Genomic DNA, 20,817 nt, shown 5'->3' with positions numbered 1-20,817 from the left:
CTGTCCCATTTGCACAAAGTGGGAGAAATAATGGCTTTACCGTCCATTCATTCATTCATTCATTCATTCATAATCATATTTCTCTCTCTCTCTCTCTCTCTCTCTCTCTCTCTCTTTCTCTCTCTCTTTCTCTGAATTACAAGACACTCCAATCTGCATGTTTTTATACAGTGGTAGAAAGCCAGCACAGCACTGAAGGAGAAAATACGCAAAACGCTACATGTTTTAACAAATATAAATAATGAATATTGGAATATTACAATACTTGAATTAGCTGGACGTTGAGTCATGTCAGCTGGAGTTTTTTCTTATGTTGAAACATTTTACTACTCCTCCGATCAGCTTCTTCAGTCAGAAGGAAATTCCATACAATTACATCCTCCAGGGTTAAGGATTGTCTCTTGCCTGTATAGTAAGATCCTTGAATAGAGAAACTTTACAACCAAACAAAGAAAGAAATCTAGCTGACATGACTCAACTTCCAGATCACCTTTCCTGGATGACTGAGAATCTTTATAGACACTGTCACCCGTATGGGGATAGGTTCAGCAGTATGAGGATGAGTTCAGCCATATGAGGATGGGTTCAGCCATATGAGGATGGGTTCACCTGTATGAGGATGAGGGTCACCTGTATGAGGATGGGTTCACTTGTATGAGGATGAGGGTCACCTGTATGAGGATGGGTTCACTTGTATGAGGATGAGGGTCACCAGTATGAGGATGGGTTCACCTGTAAGAGGGTGGGTTCACTTGTATGAGGATGAGGTTCCCCTGTAAGAGGGTGGGTTCACTTGTATGAGGATGAGGGTCACCTGTATGAGGATGAGGTTGAGTTCCTCTCAAGGTTTTTTCCTTTACCATTCAAGGGAGTTTTTCCTCACCACAGTCACCTCAGACTTGCTCATTTGGGATAAATACAAACACATTCAAATATATCTAATATTATTCTTGAATTTTGTATCATATTAATCTTTATATTATTCTCTATAATAACCTTTTGTTCTATGTTTATGTTCTGTAAAGCTGCTTTGAGACAACGCCAATTGTTAAACGCGCTATACAAATAAATTTTAATTGAATTGAACTGAACATTGAGGAGGATTGGATTAGGGCCATGAAAAAGATCAATGCTGAGGTGGTGCATGTGAGTTATTTTAAAGTTTAAGAGCTTTCTGGCTGCAGAAAGCCTTAAGAAACCTTGTTGACGATTACTCGTCTTATCTGGAGGGCACCGACAGGGGGCAGTAAGGATTTTATTACTCAGTCTGAGGAGCCGCAAAAGCGACGTGTGCTTTCAGTGGAGCTGTTCGGCTTCGTGTGAACTGCTCTGTTTGTACAGAACAACATGGTGCTGTTAGAAAACGACGCGGTAAGAAATGGTTTAAATTGCGTTTATGAGGTCAGTTTGGTGTTAAATTATGATTCGGAGATTTAACAGGTTTAGTATAAAGTTCAGAGTGCATAAAGCTGAGGTGAGTTAGCATGGAAGCTAATTACCTCAGAGTTTTGGCCACTAACATGGGCTCACATCTAGTTAAACTAATAAAATACTTCTTTATTTATCAGCAGCAGAGTTTAGAGTTATATAATATAATATAATAACATAATTCCGTTAATATCCCTCCTGTAGATGTCCTGATAGTGTGAACTTACTTCATTTAGTTACAAAATTCAGCCATTTTTTAATGTATGTTTGTTTGTTTGTTTGTGTTTGTTTGTTTGTTTGTTTGTTTGTTAATAAACGAAGATTAAAGTACAAAAGATTAACAGATTTTTGATCGACAAGCTGTTACATCTCTTCCTTGTCTTTCCTTATGTATAATTAAATTTTAAAAAATCCTTGTATTTTGGATCTGTTTATTTAGGGAAGATACTATATTTTTTTTCACTGAGAAATAATCTAACAGATTTGTTTACATTTATTATTGTCATTACAGAAGATCATGCAGATCCAGTTTAAGAGCTTCAGGGGATGTTCCCAGCAAATATCAGAATGGGTTGAAAATGTTAAAATAAAATAAATAAATAATAATGCTGTGGTTTTAAGTTTTAGTGTAAAATGGGCTGGTTTGAGTATTTAGGAACTGCTGATCTACTGGACTTTTCACACACAGCAGACTTTAGTCTTTACTCTATATTTGCTTGCAGCTCAAACTAATGTCAGTCATTTTCCTCAGACGTTAAGGTGTTTCCACCGACAGAACTTGTTGCTCACTTGTTTTTTCTGTATAAACTTTAGAGACTGATGTGTGTGAAAACTCCAAGTGATCAGAAGTTTCTGACCTACTTAAACCAGCGCATCTCCTACCAACAAAGTCACACAGATCATGTTTTCATCCATTCTGGCCACATGCTGGGTTGCATAGATGATGTGTGTAAATTGTTTTCGTTTCTTATATAAATATATATGAAATTAAGTTTTCCGTGAAATCTGTAGATTCTTTCATATTTGTGATGTTCAAATGCAGTGCAGTGCGGCAGTACATACTATACTATGTGCTATATTATACTATACTATGTACTATATTATATACTATAATACATACTATGTGTGTATATATATATAATGTATGCAGTGTTAGTGAGGCCAAACTAGATGGGTGTTCTGTTTTATTTCGGTCATCAGTTCCCTGTTCTTCTGTCAGTTTCTTTACATTGGTGTACGATTTAAAATGATGACTATTTTAGTAGTAAAATCAGACGTAATGATGTAACATTTACAACGATGGGAACTGTTTTAAACAAATGACCTAAAGAGTAATGGTAAGGTAAAATAAAATGCTTTTTTATTTTGAAACCCCTAGTCTGAAGCACATAACGTGTAAATAGCTGTAGATTAGTGTGTGTGTTGAAACAGGACTGTGTGTGGGGGCATATGACTTGGCTTTATTGTGATGCTGTGTCTCTTGGCTCTCCTGCAGTTTCTCACTGAACTCACGCGCCTCTTCCAGAAGTGCAGGACCAGCGGCAGCGTGGTGATCACCTTAAAGAAATGTAAGTGCTTAACAACTTTGGCGCATCCTACCACAATCCTCTGGTCTCCAACTCTGTTCGTATCAGATCTGAAGAAGGTGCTGTGTAATGGACAACACAGTGTGAATATGGGGCAAAGATTATACCTGAAATGATGCAAAAAACTGTTCAGATGAGATGCACAGGGGTTACACAATTGAAGCAATTCTGAGCCGCTTTAACAGATCAAATTGACCTGCCAGCAAGAGGATGGAGGCAGCAACACAACCTGCTGCACCCTAGTGCCACTTTAATATGCAAGTTATTGGAGAATATCTATATTAATATATTCAGAAACGTCGATGCACACTTCTAAACAAATAACTTTGGTTTGTCTTTATTATGCCACAAAGGTATGCACACATTTGCTGACAAACATTGAGGCCATTTAGGAATCGGTCAGATTGTGTTCTTGTGTTCCTCTCAAAACGAACCCGTTTAGTACACACGCCTCAGTCATCCATAAACACACGCAATCATCAGACCACTTCTGTTTGTTTTCAGATGATGGGAGAACAAAGCCGGTGCCGAGAAAAGGCCACCCAGAGACATTCGAACCAGCCGACAATAAATGTCTCATCCGAGCATCAGATGGCAAGAAGAAAATTAGCACAGTGGTGAGTTTGTGAGGTTTAAACGCTAAATCAGTGCACATTAATGACCTAAAGTGTGGAGATATGAGAGAGGAAAGCGTGTGTGTGTGTGTGTGTTCGTCAGATGCTTACTGGCTGTTCCTGACTTAATGTGATATGTAACGTGTATTTAAGACACATCTCACTTTACATTTTTCAGGTCAGTACTAAAGAAGTAATAAAATTTCAGATGGTGAGTATGTTTCCTCCTCCTAATGTTTGTTTGACTAAAGCCCTATTCGGACGGGATTAGTTTTACGTGGGGGTAAAGTACTTATTACCAGAGCTTCTCGGTGATTTTCGTCCCGTCCGAATGTGCCATCTCGGTAATCAATACGACAATGTCATTAAAGATTACGGCGACTTTTACCTCCTGTAAAAAGGTCTGGAAAAATTACCTCAGGTAATACTAATCCCGTCCGAATCGACCCGCTGTAAATATGTACGGTAAAATTCCATCATTTCCTGTTTAAAAGTAGTTTTTGGCGCGTTTTTCAAGCATGGAGGCGCCATGTTGTCTGTTTGCGCACATGATAACAGGAAGCGACGTCATACGCACATGACGACAAGGAGGTTACTGTGGTGCGTAAAGCGAGTTACCCCTCCCACTTCTGCTAGTTTTACTGAGATGTCTTGTCCCGTGCGAATTGGCCAATTAATATTACAGACGTCCTGAGGTAAAATTGCATTACTCCACGTCCCCACATAAAACTAATCCCGACGGAATAGGGCTTAAGAAGGTTTCAAGAATTGCCATATACGATACACACAATATAAACGCAGACCAAAGGCATGGAGCTGTAAATGTTTAATGTGGCATCTAATATTTTCCTTAAAAATAAATATTTCTTTGGGTCCAGCAAAATTTCCGAAATATAAATACAATAATTTTTACTTTTGTGGAAATGACAAACCACAACAAAAAGTGTAACCTACATCACACATTATACAAAGTGCAATATATATTTGTAATTCTTTTTAAAGAAGGCTTTTATAAAGGCTTTAAATGTATCAATATTAAGCAACAATTTCTTTTTCTCTTTTGCTGTATTGGAAACAAACACTCATGTGGTATGTGGGTTGTAGTCCGTCTCTTCGATTGTGCGCACAACAGGATTATCTTTTTTTTTTTTTTTTCCGAGTATTGCATTTGTAGACTGAAATCAAACCAAGCTGACACACATCTTTATGCATTGCACTTGGTTTTATGTCATAATCTTAGTCTTAAACATTGTTCTGTTTCATCGGCGCAGGCGTACTCCAATTTATTGAGAGCACACATGGACGGCTTAAAGAAGAAAGACAAGAAGAGTAAAAGTAAGAAGACTAAAGCTACACAGTGAATGAAAAAAAATCCCAAGTAGAGAGAGAGAGAGGAACTGTTCATTCAGCAAGACCACCTGACATCCAGTACTCACCCGTGCCCTGACCTCGACAGCTTCATGGCAGCTGTGTGGCACTCTAAAGGAACCAAAGGAGTGGAGGTTGTTTTATCTGCCCGAATATTATCTTGACATCGTCCCTGTTTGAAACTGTTCGCTCGGTCAAGATTTTGCCACAATCATCGGGTAAAAGTCGGTGGTGCCATATGATGATGTTGTCTTTGATTTCAAACTACTTCCTTCTTTTAAATTTTTTTTTTTTTAATAAACCCTTTCATTGTTTTTTATTCGTCTTAAAACGATCACTAGCATCTGCTCCTTGTGTCGTACGTTTATCTGTAAATGTCCAGGATACAGCGTACAGATTTGTTTTTGACTTCTGAGGAGTATTTACATTTTTATGCTGCAAGATACTTTTGTTTATTACTAGAATTTTCCATAAATAATTTGTCCCAATCAATATTTGTGCCTTGACACTTTTTGTTCACTTCTCTGCGTTTTATCACAAACCAAGGCAACAAAATGGATTTCTAGGTTTACAGTTTATGTAGTTATTGTTGTTGGCCCAAACCGTGCAATGAGCAAGCATCACAATGTTTAGATGAGCTGTTAACTTATTTTGAGTTCAAATTAAATAAATATCCCAGTCCAGCACTGGCTGATGCTTTTTTTTTTTCCTTTGTATTATTTGTCAGGCTAATTTACCTTTGGGTCATTTATTTGCTGTTAATATCACTGACCAGATCAGACACATCTTCCAAGAAACATTATTCAATGGAAAATCAGTACATTACAACATTATGTACACAACTAAGTAACATAAAACAAGTTTAAAGCTGAACTTTTAAAGTGCCGTGTTCCTCTTGTCGGGCCGCTCTCTGCTTGAGCCCACCGTGTTGCTTCGTTTGGCTTCCTCTTCCTCCTCCGTATAACCCTGACGCATCAGCCGAGTCACGTACTGGAACAGAGTCTGGAAATCAAATACAAGAAGAAGACGTCGGTACCCAGTTCATATCCTTACTCCGTATACTGCGCCTCACACATTATGCATATGATTATATGATGATCGTGATTGGTTCTTTGGGACCGTTTATCATGTACCTCTTTTTTGTAGTGTTACAGAATCGAACTGAAATGATCATAACCATGAACGTTACCATTTAATATACACTGTCAATAAAAAAAGTATGAAGAATGTGTTGGTTGCAGTAAGAAATTGTTCAGCACCTGAATTTTAATTATCTTGTGCATCTAATTTTTTTTGTTTGTTTATTTTTGATCAGACTCTCAGGTTGGATTGAGTCCACGAGTGCACAGCAGTTTTAAGGCTTGTGACAGTGAATCAGACGGAGTTTGTCAGGTTTCACACTGAACCACTCCGTTGTAGCTCTGGCAGCATGCTGAGTCTCATGTTGAACGGTGAATCTGTAAACCGACGCTTAGACTCTCGCAGGGTTTCTTCTAAAACAGCCCTGTATTCAACGCTGATGAACACCGTTACATCACGATGCTGCCACGTTTCACCATGTTTCACTGTTGGCTGGTGATCTTAGTGTGATGAGCAGGTTTCTGCTAAAAGTGTCTGAGTTCTGCCTGTCGTGTCAATAACATTTCCGGTCTGACCTGTCGATCCCTACAGCATCTTCAGGGTTGCTCTTAGTCATGGTTGGTCCTGGTAGATGTTGTAGCGCTGCCAAATTATTTCCCTTATTAAATACCAGAGATAATGGCATGCTGCACAATGTTTAAAGTTGACAACTAATTTCGGCATTTCACAGCACCATGCGTGAAAATTTTATTGATTATTTAACAATAAAAAATTTGGCTGGGTTTTCTCCAAATCTAATGGCTCTTTAAAAATAGCTAATTGCAAAAAAAGGGTAGATTCAAGATTTAATCTGAATTAAAAAAAAAAAAAAAAAGGTTTCCAGATTGTAATATGACAAAGGGAGGGGAATGATTATTTTATGATGCCTGATGTTGCTCAAGCCAGCATAATATACACACTATATAATAACACGTAGTTAACATGAGGAGTAAAAACGAGTCTGGAGCTGCATAACTTTCCAGTGGCATTATCAAGTGTCGAATATCCTCTTCATTTTACTCCAAAGATGATTCGCTTTAAGCCTTTGACAGCACAGGACAGTAATGCAAACACACTCCTGCTCCAGCTCGTGGACACTTCTGCTTAGGTTTTAACAGCTAGAGATGAAACACTAATTTCAGAGAAGGCTCCTGCATTCACTGAGGTGAAAAAAATAAAACATCTCCCTTTATAAAGCAGCTTATTAGCAAGTCAATAACATTAAACATCGGGATCTGTTTTATGAATAGGGATTATTTGTGGGGCAACGACGAGGAAGACAACGGCGGCTTTACAGCACATAAGAAATATTACAACATAAGTACAAAAAGGTTAATATTATACAAAGGTTAAAGATTAATACTAGACACATACTTAAATGTGTTTGTATTTATCCACAATGAACAAGCCTGAGGTGAGAAAAAAACTCCCTTAGATGGAAGAGGAAGAAACCTTGAGAGGAACCAGACTCAAAAGGTGTGATTATAAACTGTTATAAACATCGGAGAGTGTTATTATGAATAATGTTCTTTCTACACTCAGATACAATTATGTATCGGATAGGAAACAATAAATGAAGCTACATATTCTATTGTATAGTTACGTCCATTCTTGTCTTTTGACTGCCATGATGTTAAGGCTTAAAATTGCTGATTGTATTACACTGAAGAGATAAAGTGATATTTCTTTTCAGTGTGATGGGTTGCCGTCATCATACAAAGTGCTAAAACACTATTTAACAGACCATGGCTAGGTTTTTTTCTCCTAGATGGTTATGATTTTAAAATATTTTCCCACAGTGTTTAGAAAGGCATATGGCCTGACTGTAGCCTTTAGGATCAGTAAAGTGTCAGTGAAGTGCAAACACACTGCAACACCCCAGCTCCTTTCCTGTGTGTGAGAAAGAGGGATGATAATTAGCTTTTTTATTTCCTAACTCAAAGGTCACCTGTCAGCATGACCCTTTGTTTCTGTTCTCAAATTACAGTAGAAGTTAGGATTCTGTATTAATGTAGACTCCAGCACAGGAAAGTCCAATCTGATGGACTACACCCGAGTCTACTGAAAGCCAAGATCAACTGATTAAACCCCTGCTCATGGGCTGAAAGCACGTGACATCCTAGATATAATCCCCCTCTGATGTTTTCTCCTTCACTCTTCTGGGAAGGTTTTCCTATAGGGTTTAGAGATTTAGCCTCAAGAGCATTATTGAAGTCAGGCACTGATGCTGAACAAAAAGATCTGACACGAAGTCAGTGTTTCAGTTTATCTCAGTGGTGTTCAGTGGGATTGAGGTCAGGGCTCAGTTTGTTTCAGGAAACTTCAGTTCTTCCGGTCCAACATTAACACATCATGAGATCGCTTTGTGCACAGCTTCCAGTGAAGAGAACACGTAACGCTATAGGATAGAAAAGCATTCGTTAAAATATTCGGGTGATGGTCAGATTCCCTAATCACTTCTTTAGTGAAAGGCTGCATTTGGCATGTTTGTAGTGTTTTATAAGAAGTTATTGTGAGTTTAGTCATGAAATGATTGATTAAATAATAGATTATACAAAGTCTCATTAGCCCAAGTAAATAAAATCAATGCAAAGATAAAGGCAGGGGAGAAAAAAAAACATTGAATCATTTTTTAGGCTTATTCTCCACAATCTATTCTGGAAAAATATTTTTTTTTGCTGTGAAAAATGAATTTCTTGAAAGTTCTGTTCCAACACTTTCTATGCACTCACCCTCCATGCCTTCTCCAGTTCAGGGGTCCATTTATCCTGCAGAATTGGCTGAACTGCGCAGATGAACTCTGATCCTACGTACTGGGAATACAAACCACAATTAATCATAATTAACAATCTGTTCAGTCAAATATTTATATGATTAAATTAGCCTGTATAATTCTAGCCAATTCTCATTGGTCACTTTAATCCAGGAAACTGTTAGTGAACGTGGGATACTTGGTGGTCACAGACAGTGCAAGAGTTCATTTTATCTTCTCACCCCATAGTATTTAGGAGGTGCTGAGTAGCGGTAGTGGCTTCTGCCGAGCTCAATAGCTAGCGAGTCCAACCGCTCTAACTGATCGAGCCTGGCCACACTCTTCTCAATGAAAGACATCACTCTGTTTAAAAAGAGCAAACAAAAATAATTTCAATGAGCACAGCCCTTGAGCACAACAACATTTTTTAAACAGAGTTTAGTGTTTTACCTGCTTTAACAAAGCCATTTTAAGGACCGGCTTAATAGTTTATTATTATAGTGTGACATGGGTGTCTGCACTGGGATGGCTCAAAGTGGCGTTATAACCCAATTTACTGAAGAGAGCAGTGTTGTATAAAGTAAGAAAGCAATACTTTAGTAAAAGTACAAGAATCGTACTAGAAAAAGACTTTGGTAGAAGTGAAAGTCATGTTTTAGAATATTACTCAAGTAAAAGTCTTAAAGTATCTGATATTTACTGTACTTAAGTATCAAAAGTAATTTTGATATGAAATGTACTTAAGTAAAAGTAAAAAGTAAAATTTCAGTGATTTTCGGTAGGCATAAGAGCAGGGGCGGTTCTAGGGTTTTATCTTTAGGGGGTTTTAGCCCTCAGTGAGAATTTAAAACAAGAAGATTTATATTATTATATTATATGACTACATAGTAAGCCAAAAGTTATGGTATTATTTAATGGCAAAAGTGGACACCAAAATTTTATGCATGATGTAATGATGCCAGTCTTGAATCAGATCAGTTCATATATGTGTGCATTCTCTACAAACAGTGTGTCCAATGAATGCAGTCACTAATAAACAAATATTCACAAGACAAAAACCAAATCAATTAATGTTATTTAGCCCCGCCCCCAAAGTAAGCGAAATCAAAAAGTTAGCACAACATAGACATGTCATATATCAAAACACTCAGCACAATGAGGGGTACTGCCTCACGCGTGTTTTGGTCACCTCACGTGACGTCACGTGTAGCCCCGCCCCCAAAATAAGCAAAATCAAAAAGTTAGCACAACATGGACATGTCATATATCAAAACACTCAGCACGATGAGGTGAACTTGCTACGTGCAAGCACCATTCACATTTTCTTCAGGAAATTTACCATTATAGTTTTTAATTCAGTATTTAATGGATTGTTTGCAATAATATTTTGTTTGTGCTATCAAATCCGTTAATAAGAATAGTGATATTTCACCGCCGATTAACGTTATAGATAAACGCCTCCAGCTCTGACTGCGCGTGCACGCTGCGTGTGCCTGAGCTTCTCCTTAGAGCTTGTATACGGACGTGCGTAATGCAATCTAGTAGCAGTGCTTCGCCAAAACCTCCCCTATTGCAGTCACACACATTTCTTCTGATTTTATTTTGTAGTAACGAGTAACGAAGATGCTTACTGGAAATATAGCGGAGTAAAAGTACACATTTTATCTAGGAAATGTAGTGGAGTAAAAGTGAAAGTTGACATAAATTTAAATAGCAAAGTAAAGTACAGATACGTGACATTTCTACTTAAGTACAGTAACGATCCGTTACATTACAACACTGGAAGAGAGGGAGAGAAATCTGCACTTTGATAATACATATGATTTGCCAGAAATATGTTGATTGCACACTCTTCATATTTCTGGCTCAAGAGCAGATTATACTGCGACTGGACTAGAAATAGTGTTAGCACTTGTGCACACAAGAGATACTGGAGTGTTTTTACAGGGATAATGGAGTGTATTTACTGTTGGTTGTGTGGTATTTTCGCACCAAGTCCATGTGGTTGAAGACATTTTAATTAAAAAATTTAGAGGGAAAAAAAACAACAACACAATAAACAGTAGAATGAATCTGAGTAGAAGAACGTGTGTGCATATCTCATAGCAAGCCAGTTTCTACCAAGCCAATTCTAATTGTTATTATCCAGTTATTTGGCAGTACAATAAGAGTCCTGTAAATATTTCACTGCTGGATGCTGTGAAAAGCAGAGAGTCGGCAAGAGAGAGCACTTTCAAAGAGAGCGCACTGACCGGAGACCATGGGCTCGAAGCTCCTTGCTAGTGCGCAACCTTTCCAAGTCCTCCACATCACGGAACAAGAAGAAGACATCTTTGCACTCCGGGTGAGTCTCGAACAACCTGTTGCCAAAAAACAAAACAGATTCCATGAACATGTATGATATATGAGGTGGCACTGGACCTTAGTAACCCTTCTCACATATGCTGGGGGAAAAAAAATTATTGGGACTTCTTTCTTTCTATCTTTCTTTCTTTCTTTCTTTCTTTCTTTCTTTCTTTCTTTCTTTCTTTCTTTCTATCTATCTATCTATCTATCTATCTATCTATCTATCTATCTATCTATCTATCTATCTATCTATCTATCTATTTAAAATTCTTATATGCAAATATCCACTTCACAGTATCATATGCCTGTAATGTTGTACTTAGATATGAACAAATAAGTGTATTGTTCATAAGCATAAACAATATGTTTAAAAACACCATGGAAAACACTATTAAAATTCTATACACCGGTCAGTCATAACACTAAAATCACTTACAGTGAAAAAGTTACAATTATAGTGGCACCTGTCAATAGGTGGGATTTATTAGGCACCAAGTGAACAGTCTGTTATCAAAGTTCAGTGGTGAAAGCAGTAAAAATGAGAGCATGTAAGAATATAAGTGATGGCTAGATGACAGGGTCAGGGGATCTCCAAAACAGCATGTCTTGTAGGATGTTTACGGTATGCAGTGGTTAATACCTGTACAGGGACACTCAAGGCTTGTTGATATACAGGAGAAACAAAGACCACAGATGTGCTACTACAGAACAAAATGCTGGCAAATGATAGAAACGTGTCAGAATAACAGTGAATCACAGCGTGCTGTGTAGGGGGCTACATAGTCGCAGATCCGTCAAGTGGCAGATGGTCTAATGGCATTGGCCATCAAGATGTTGAATTGCCTCCAAATTTCCCAGATCCGCACTCGATCAAGCATCTGTGGTCTGTGCTGGGCAGACAAGTCCGATCTGTGGAGGCTCCATCTCACAATTTACAGGACTTAAAGGATCTGCTACTAACGCCTTGGTGCCAGATACCACAGTACACCCTCAAAGGGCCAGTGGAGTCCAGGCCTTGAAAGGTCAGAGCTGTTTTAGCAGCACAAACGGAATCTACACAATATTAGGCAAGTGGTTTTAATGCTATGGCTGCAGCAGGTGTCAGTATAAAAGACATTGGTTAGGAAAATCACATAAATAAACAGAAATCATGGTAAAGGTAAAGAAGCTTTATTATTAATAACATTAATCAATATTATTAATTAAACAATTATTATTAACCAAACACTCGAATGGAAAACGGCTATACGGCCATAGCAAAAACTTAAAAATCATATCCAGTACAACCGCTTTCATAGTATGCAGATCAGTCCACAACTGATCATCTCTGGTTAGGTGCAAGCTAATGATAAGGAAGATAAAAGAGAAACCAGAAGTCACTATACTTACCTGTATAGACTGTTAGGCATCAGCTAGCTCTTTATACAGGATTAACTACCGAGTAAACTACTGTGTGCTATTGCTAATGAGTTTACAGACATTAATTAATTCATTCATTTTCTACCGCTTATCCGAACTACCTCGGGTCACGGGGAGCCTGTGCCTATCTCAGGCGTCATTGGGCATCAAGGCAGGATACACCCTGGACAGAGTGCCAACCCATCGCAGGGCACACACACACTCTCATTCACTCACACACTCACACACTACGGACAATTTTCCACAGATGCCAATCAACCTACCATGCATGTCTTTGGACCGAGGGAGGAAACCCGGAGGAAACCCCCGAGGCACGGGGAGAAAATGCAAACTCCACACACAAGGCGGAGGTGGGAATCGAACCCCCAACCCTGGAGGTGTGAGGCAAACGTGCTAACCCTAAGCCACCGTGCCTCCCCCCATAACAGGTTCACAAACATTGAATTTGAGGCTTAACAGTCTTTACTGCACATTCTCCTGAACAGTAGCAATGATTCTGGTGTTGACTGAAGGTCAGACTCAAGTTTACACCAATAGAATATTCATTTAAACGTCTGTGACTAAGGCTTCATTTGCAATGGATCCTAGCAGCAACATCAACAACAGTGATTATTTTCAAAAAGCTATCTTACACACCCTTAATAACATTTTAAAAAGACTTCAAGGAATAGAGTAATATTACATTTAGACAATATATTACACTCTGAATGGAAAACATAATTGAAAAGACAGTATGATACAACAGGGATTAATTTCTATAAACAATACATGAATTACAGTGCCTCTCATATTTCAATGCCCTATTATTTCAAATTATCCTGAATTTCTTCTAGATGTCACAGTAGTGTGCTTAGGAAGAGCCTGAGATTTGGGGTGTGGTGTGATGCATTACACTGCCTAGGGGGGGGAGTATTTGGGATTTCTTGTTGGGAACAATTTTGCTTTGAGGGGCTTTGAATCAGCGTGCAAATCAGTTATAGCATTAAAGCTACATGGAATATAAAGACACTTGTGGATGCTGTACTGAATACCAGGCAAGATGACAAAGCAATGTCATAAGGATTAATTAATGTTATTTTTCTGTCTATTACATGCCTGCATTTCCCCAGCTTACTGAGTCATAATCAGTTTAGTAGATCAATAACAACACATTACAAAATAGGAAAGGTTCAGGGGGTGTACACATGCAGTGATACAACATCTACAACTTTAATCTGGGTAATATGTTAAATTTGTATCTTCTTCGTGAAGAGTTGAGTTCTGTGATATTAGCATATTTTATTATTAGCCTTTATTGAACTAACTCTTTTTTCAAAAATTTCAATTCAGTCCTTCAATGTAAGTTAGAAAACAGATGGTAGGTTTGGTAGATTAGTAGATAAGTCATTTGGTTTGGTAGATTAGAAGCTGGTCGTGATCTTTAAGCCTCTTTTCACAAGTTATGGGAAGAGATTTTTTTTTTTTGCAGCTACATGAGCAAAGGTAACATTGTACAAAATGAACAAACTTCACATTAAAATTAGCAGCGCACATAGTTTGTGTTAAGAAGATTACAAAGTTAAAGAGATTAAGTCTAGGTGGTTTATTCTCTCATTGCTGCCTTCTTGACGTAAATAGTGGGGTGTCCAGAGCTTCAAAAGGATGAAGGCAAAGTGGACAGTAATAAAATATCCCTCTTTTTGTTTTCTTCTTCACCTCATCTACTTTTCCAACTCTAGCCCTCCATCTTTGTTTTGATGTCACTATCTCCCTTATCCGTCGTGCTATAATAACCCTTATTTGACATAAGCATGCGTAAGCCACAGCAGGGCAGTGTCAAGTGAAACCTTATCATGGAGAGGGAGGCATATGTGACCGCAGCAACCCACTGTATATTTGCCATGAAAAGTCTTACCCAGATGAAGAATTTATGTATTTCACGCATGTGTACATCTATAATGCAGAAATCTAACTGGTTCGATGCATTTAGAAAAGCAGTTGTGTGTAAAAATCTCTCATTTAGATCTATTTAAAAAATAAATGATTCAATACTTTGCTGAAATGCTTTGCCAGCAAATACAGCCTTAAATCTTCTTGTATTGGTCTTATCTTACGATTGTGGGACACCTGGATTTGTGTATCTCTTCTTTGCAGAACTTTGCATTCCTCATTCAGGTTAGAGTGAGAGCGCTGCTGTTTACAGATCTCTCCAGATGTGTTCAATCAGATCTAGATGGACCATTAAGGACATTCCCAGACTTGCACGGTCTTGGTTGTGCTTTGTGATGTGTTAAAAACTCTATATTTGCTCCACTGTTATGTCATGAATGTTCTTTTCCTTAACCTCTTAAGACCCGAGCTTTGGTTTGGCCTTGCATTTTTGATGCAGTGATGTCCATGTATGTGGACACCAGGTCGTAGGAGGTTAAGCATGTCTTTGTACATGGAACCTTTCATCTTTTGTTCTTTCCATATGCTGACACTACCATGCCTCATTATCACATTTGAGATGGAAATAACAAAATACATGGTTTCCATCAGGTGTAACAAGTGGCATTTAAGATATGATTATTGGTTTCATCATACCATTGAATTTTGTTTGTCAGGGCTTGAGAGTCCGAAAGGTACCTATTGGCCAAAAAAAATTCAGAGCCATGTAATGTGCAATTTTGGACCTTTCTTATACCCAAAGTTACAAACAAAAGGAAAAATAAGTAGTAAATAAAAACACAAAAAACTGGCTAGCAAGGTCCTTCAAAAATGATAATACATGTAATCAAAATGAGGTGACCTCAATGGCCTCCCACTGATTATGAACTTTGGCCATGGCCCAAACAGCTGGCACGGTCAGAATGGCACAGAGCACAAATGTTGCAATCACCTTGCCTGAGCTGCATAAAAAGCCAGACAATTCTAGCACAAATATTCTAGTAGCCCTGAGACAAAACAGTACACAAGGAGTAGATTTCCTTGCCATTGAAGGTATCAACACACAAACAAATTGCCCGAGTTTTGCATTTAATTCAAATCCAATGGACATGGACATCAATCCACATGAAACGGCAAAACTAGAAAACATTTTGGCTGAAACTCGGGTCTGAATTAAAAAAAAATAGCAAAGGTGTAGACGAAGGTGCAGACAAACTAAACACGTGATGCTTCTGCATACTGGCTGCAGCTGGTTCTGTGCTGTGTTCTTTTGTGAGTGCTAGAGACCAAGTGACTTCTCATAAAACCCCTTTTTTCTGATGGGTTTCTTGGTGCTGTGGGAAAGCAGAGCATAAGGTGTGAATACATCTTGGCTGGGACAATGCAGAAGGAAACCCACATGAACATGAGAAGAAAAGAATTCAATCTAACTGGAGTACAATGATGACCATTAGGATTATTTAGAGTATAACATGCAAGTTGATTTGGGGTATTTAAGGTATTTAGGTCTCTCCGGGTTACTATCTAATAGAACAAATCTTTTCTATTCAAAAGCATAAGTGATATCTTTCTAAACATTTCTTTGAGGTACCACAAAATGAACTTTCCTAAGACCACGCTCTAGAGAGTTAAATTGGAAAACGGTGTTTAGCTATGTATGTTTTAAGTAACAATCTCTGTAGGAGTTGTATGGAAGTGATGATTTGTTGAGTATATGAAAGTGTCCACATACTGTAGTACTTCCACACAGCCATTCTATCAATGTTACTTCCTGCTTTGGAGAGCTTTGGCAGTTTACTCCTCTGACCTACAAGGTGCCAGTTAGCCGTTAAGTCTTTAGTTTCCTATAGCCCTTTAGCACTGGTGACCCTTTTGGATGTATTCTGACAGTGCTGCCCTTTTCGGGTGGTGATATGGCATATCGACAAACAAACAAATAAATAAAAGTGTCCCGTTAAACTGATGCTGATGCTGGCCTACAAAGCCAAAAATGGACCAGCTCCCTCTTACCTCAAAGCCCTCATCATTCCTCGCACCCCGTAACCTCCGATCTACCAGCACTGCTCGACTGGTTCCACCATCTCTCAGGGTAAGAGGCAAGTATACTACAAGACTCTTCTCTGTACTGGCACCAAGGTGGTGGAATGAACTTCCCCTAGAGGTCCGGACAGCCGAGTCACTGGCTATTTTCAAGCGGCAGTTGAAGACCTACTTATTCAGGAAGCACTTCAACTAGCACTTCTTTCCTTATCCTTTGCATTTAAAAAAAAAAAAAAAAAAAACAAAAAAAACACCTTTGACACTTTTTCATTGTAACTTTGAACAAATGTTTTAAACTCATGGTATCTTAAGTATGTAACCTAGTGAACCAGCATTAATGTATTCAGTGTTAGAGATTTAAGCACTTATGTACGTCGCTCTGGATAAGGGCGTCTGCCAAATGTTGTAAATGTTAAACAAAACGTGCACAAAACCCACAAGTGCATTTATCGCATGTCCGTATTCGATCAATCCTACACATTCTAAATGACTCAGCAATAGCTATTTAAATAAAGATACGCCACCAAACCTCCAATCCAAACTTCTATTTAAAATGTCCAGTAGCCTGCTCATAGTGGCAAAATATCCAAAAAGACTCAGAAGAAACAACTTCAGTGACATTAATACTGAAGAGTGATATAAAAAAGAACCTGTGGTGGCATGAAAAAGCCTTGTTGTTGTTGTCATTTCTGCTGCTGTGTTTAGAAATGTATTGTGTATTGCAGAATGAGAAAATGCATGTAAGTCATGTTATTATTCAGCTCACATATGTACAGTAAATACCAGACCTGTCTAACTTCTTGATGAAATGTTACTTTCATCAAGTTAAATGTTAAATGGTATATAAAAATGAACAGCTAGATTTGAAATCAACTAAACTGCACTGGACAAATGTATTCGAGTGCTACAGGTTAGCTCTCTCACCATCGTCGGCAAAGAGGTCCATGCGCTTCTTAGAAACATGTTCGCTGAAGAAAGCATTATGTGCCAAATCCTCACACTAAGGCATTGACTTTTACACATTTTGATCTGTTACATGTCTGTAAGTCGTAATGATGGTCAGTGATTACTGTCAAATGTGTTGATCTGGATGACAATATGTGGGACCTCCTCATAAGCTCCTTATAATCATTTGAACAGATATGACATTTTTTTTCTACCATTAGTTTACACGTGGTTGTAAACTGAGACCACTGGTGTTATTGGATCATGCTGCCACCCATTTAGTTGTGACTATAATGAATCACCATTTCGATATGGAGAACAAGACATCAGAGCAAAGGATGTTTTTCAAGACATTCATTTGATTTATTTGGAGGTACACAGGTGTGGAGCATGTGTGACATGTCTCATTCATCTCCTTTAGGTCATATCTTTCCTGAAAATTAGTAATGACCATTCAATCATGATTAAGATGAGAAAAGAATTTCCATCAGAGAAAGAGAGAGGGAGAGAGAGGGAGAGAGAGAAAGAGAGAGAGAGAGAGAGAGAGAGAGAGAGAGAGAGAGAGCCAGAGAGGGAGGCTTTGTCTTTTGAAATTTTTACAGTATGACAACAAAAACCAAAAAGAAACAAAAAGATAAAATCCATTTATCATTATCGTTTATTAGAAAGATACGCTTCAGAAAAAGGGGGTGTTAAAAAAACAAACAAACAAACAAACAAACAAGCATAGCAGTGTGCAGCACTGCTTAAACAACTGATTATAGACAGTGACAAAGCCATTAAATCCCAAATCTTACTTGTTTCACTGACCCTCATCTGATTGTGCAAGGATCAAGGATTTGTTTCCTATGTTTAAAAATGGGAGACACCGCATGTCTTATTGATCAGATGCTTTTAAAATGGGGGTATTTCATGCCATTCATGAATCAGTCTTGGTGTTAATTTGTTTATGAATTTGGATCGTGCATGAAGCAAGAAGCAGTATTACTGTTTTTAAAATAAATACATAAACAAACAAACAAACAAATAAATAAATAAATAAAAAAAGAAGAAAAAAAGAAAGAAAGAAAAATCCTGAATGTGGCATTACAAAAAACAAAATATATGCAAAAGGAAGTAAGCACTAATGGATATCGCTAATGGGATATAAGGATTTACTTTTTAATTCTAATCCTGAAGAAGTCCTAGAGACACAGACAAACAACAATTTAGGCAGTGATTTGGTTATTTGTCAATCAAAACATCATGCAAGAATCTTCAGGTTATAAATAAACTGAATATAGAGTAATTCATCAGACAGACTCAATCATAGTCAACTGTAACACGTCTCCTGCCTACAAGTGTGGTATCCATGTGAAATAGATGTGCAAAAAAGAACGAAAGCTTAATTTAAGATTTTGGTCATCATTCTTGGAGCTATTTTCAGCTTATTCCTCTAGACAGTGCAAATTTGAAACATGCCTGTAACATGTAGTTTTGTATAGGTTCTATGTTTTCTAGCTTTAATACCAGACAGGTATGTGAATAATCCTGATAATAATGAGTGATACATAGAGTAATACATCACAATATCCATACAAAGATGCTTATAATAAGATCACTCTTTGACTATACAGTTTAACGTGGCAGAAGAATATTATGAGCGTCTGTTATAAGTGTCTTCCTCATAACTTCTCATGGAGTTTTTCCTTGCCATCGTCACCACTGCCTTGCTCTTTAATAATAAATCTAAATCTATATCTACATCCAGATATTTGTAAAGCTGCTTTGTGGCATTGCCCATTGCTAAAAGTGCTGAATAAATAAAACGGTGGTAAACTTAAGTGCATGTAAAGCTTTACTGTTTCAAACACACTCCTCAGGAGCAAGCTGTTTTAAGATCTATAAATATATAAGTATATAAACAGAGCTAAACTGACACTCATAGCTTTAAAATGACCAAACAACAAAACCGGTTTAATTAAACAACACTGAATAAAAAAGGCAATTTACTGTAAAGCAAAGACTATTGTGTGTGTGTCTACAATAATCTTTTTGGTTTTACAGATTATTATTGTTACTTCTTGGTGTATTTTTTTGGGAGATTTACTTTTTTCTCACAGTATGAAATTATTTTAGAGGAAATTATAGGTTATCACCTGACAAAAACGATTATCCCAACTTTGGCAATGTCCTCTTGAATAACTTTCCACGACTCCTTGATCATGTCGATCTGCTCGCTGCTGAGATCCTGTGCGTCTTCGCTCGTTTTCCTGGGTGTTAAACCCAGCCCTGAGATCGCACATCCCATCCTAAGCAAGCAGTAAAAGCTCTACAAAAAAACCCCAAAAGAGCTGCGTGATGCTGTGGCTACTGCTTCTTTGGACGAAGCTGCGTGTCTGTTATAATCTACTGCCCACGGACAAGCAGCCGCGCTTATGGACAGACATCATCTCTCCAAACGCGCATTTGAGCTCTGAGTAAAGCGCACACACACACACACACACACACACACACACACACACACACACACACACACACACACACACACACACACACACACACACACACATCCAGCCTGCTTCATTCACATGGGAGGAGTCTAGCACAATGTGAACACGAAGCAGATATTAATACACGTACTTCCGAGATGTACTTGTTTTCCTGCGAAGTTACACACATAAGTAATACAACCGATGGTTGTATAACGGCTAATTAATGAAGGCACTAATACACTGATTATGCTACACAGGAAGCCTGAAGCCTAGCCCAGGCGACTCAGTGGGGGGTCACCATGGGCTCCCAAGTCATCATAAGGGACAGTCTAACACACGCACGCACGCACGCACGCACGCACGCACACACACACACACACACACACACACACACACACACACACACACACACACACACACACACACACACACACACAAATACACAAATTATGGACAGTTTAGATATGTCAATCAGCCTGATGCACATGATTCTGGACTGGAAACCCCTGGAGCATACAACAGGGAAGACATGTAAAAAACACATTTAATAAAGGAGGGAATCATATAATCGACTCCAATGTGAGGCAAACATGCTAACCACTAAGCCACCAGCATGCACTACACTTTAAACAAAAACACACAAAAAGTATACCTTATAACTTACCTGGACAGTTTCTTCATAAGTTAAATGATCTAACATTGCAGGTTATTATCTAACAAATGACATTAACATTGCAGGTTATTATATTAATTGACAATATGAGATTGTTAATACTTAGTTGGAATTAATGGCTATTTATACACTTGGCTTCTCAATT

At 38.1% G+C, this 20,817-nt stretch overlaps 2 protein-coding genes across 4 annotated transcripts; one reads left to right on the top strand and one right to left on the bottom strand.

The window, feature by feature from the left end:
- The first annotated feature begins 1,068 nt into the window (after positions 1 to 1,068).
- Positions 1,069 to 5,679, top strand: srp14 (signal recognition particle 14). Of its 3 annotated transcripts, XM_047821821.1 has the most exons (7): positions 1,116 to 1,371; positions 1,940 to 1,999; positions 2,242 to 2,373; positions 2,924 to 2,996; positions 3,519 to 3,631; positions 3,807 to 3,839; positions 4,900 to 5,679. In XM_047821821.1, exons 1-7 carry the CDS (start codon positions 1,348 to 1,350, stop codon positions 4,987 to 4,989), a joined length of 525 nt encoding a protein of 174 aa, XP_047677777.1. In that variant the 5' UTR covers positions 1,116 to 1,347; the 3' UTR covers positions 4,990 to 5,679. The 3 variants fall into 3 exon arrangements, with proteins under 3 accessions (XP_027028666.1, XP_047677777.1, XP_027028665.1); XM_027172864.2 differs by lacking the exon at positions 1,940 to 1,999 and having other exon boundaries at positions 1,148 to 1,371; XM_027172865.2 differs by lacking the exons at positions 1,940 to 1,999; positions 2,242 to 2,373 and having other exon boundaries at positions 1,069 to 1,371.
- xgb (x globin) lies at positions 5,416 to 20,253 on the bottom strand. Its single transcript, XM_027172862.2, has 5 exons — positions 19,664 to 20,253; positions 11,120 to 11,227; positions 9,110 to 9,230; positions 8,848 to 8,928; positions 5,416 to 5,998 (listed from the first exon to the last, which is right to left on the bottom strand). Exons 1-5 carry the CDS (start codon positions 19,813 to 19,815, stop codon positions 5,873 to 5,875), a joined length of 588 nt encoding a protein of 195 aa, XP_027028663.2. The 5' UTR covers positions 19,816 to 20,253; the 3' UTR covers positions 5,416 to 5,872.
- Between the last annotated feature and the right edge of the window lie 564 nt (positions 20,254 to 20,817).

The sequence above is a fragment of the Tachysurus fulvidraco genome, chromosome 12, assembly GCF_022655615.1.
Source record: "Tachysurus fulvidraco isolate hzauxx_2018 chromosome 12, HZAU_PFXX_2.0, whole genome shotgun sequence".
NCBI classification, from domain to species: Eukaryota; Metazoa; Chordata; class Actinopteri; order Siluriformes; family Bagridae; genus Tachysurus; species Tachysurus fulvidraco.
This window is presented reverse-complemented; position numbering and strand designations above follow the sequence as displayed.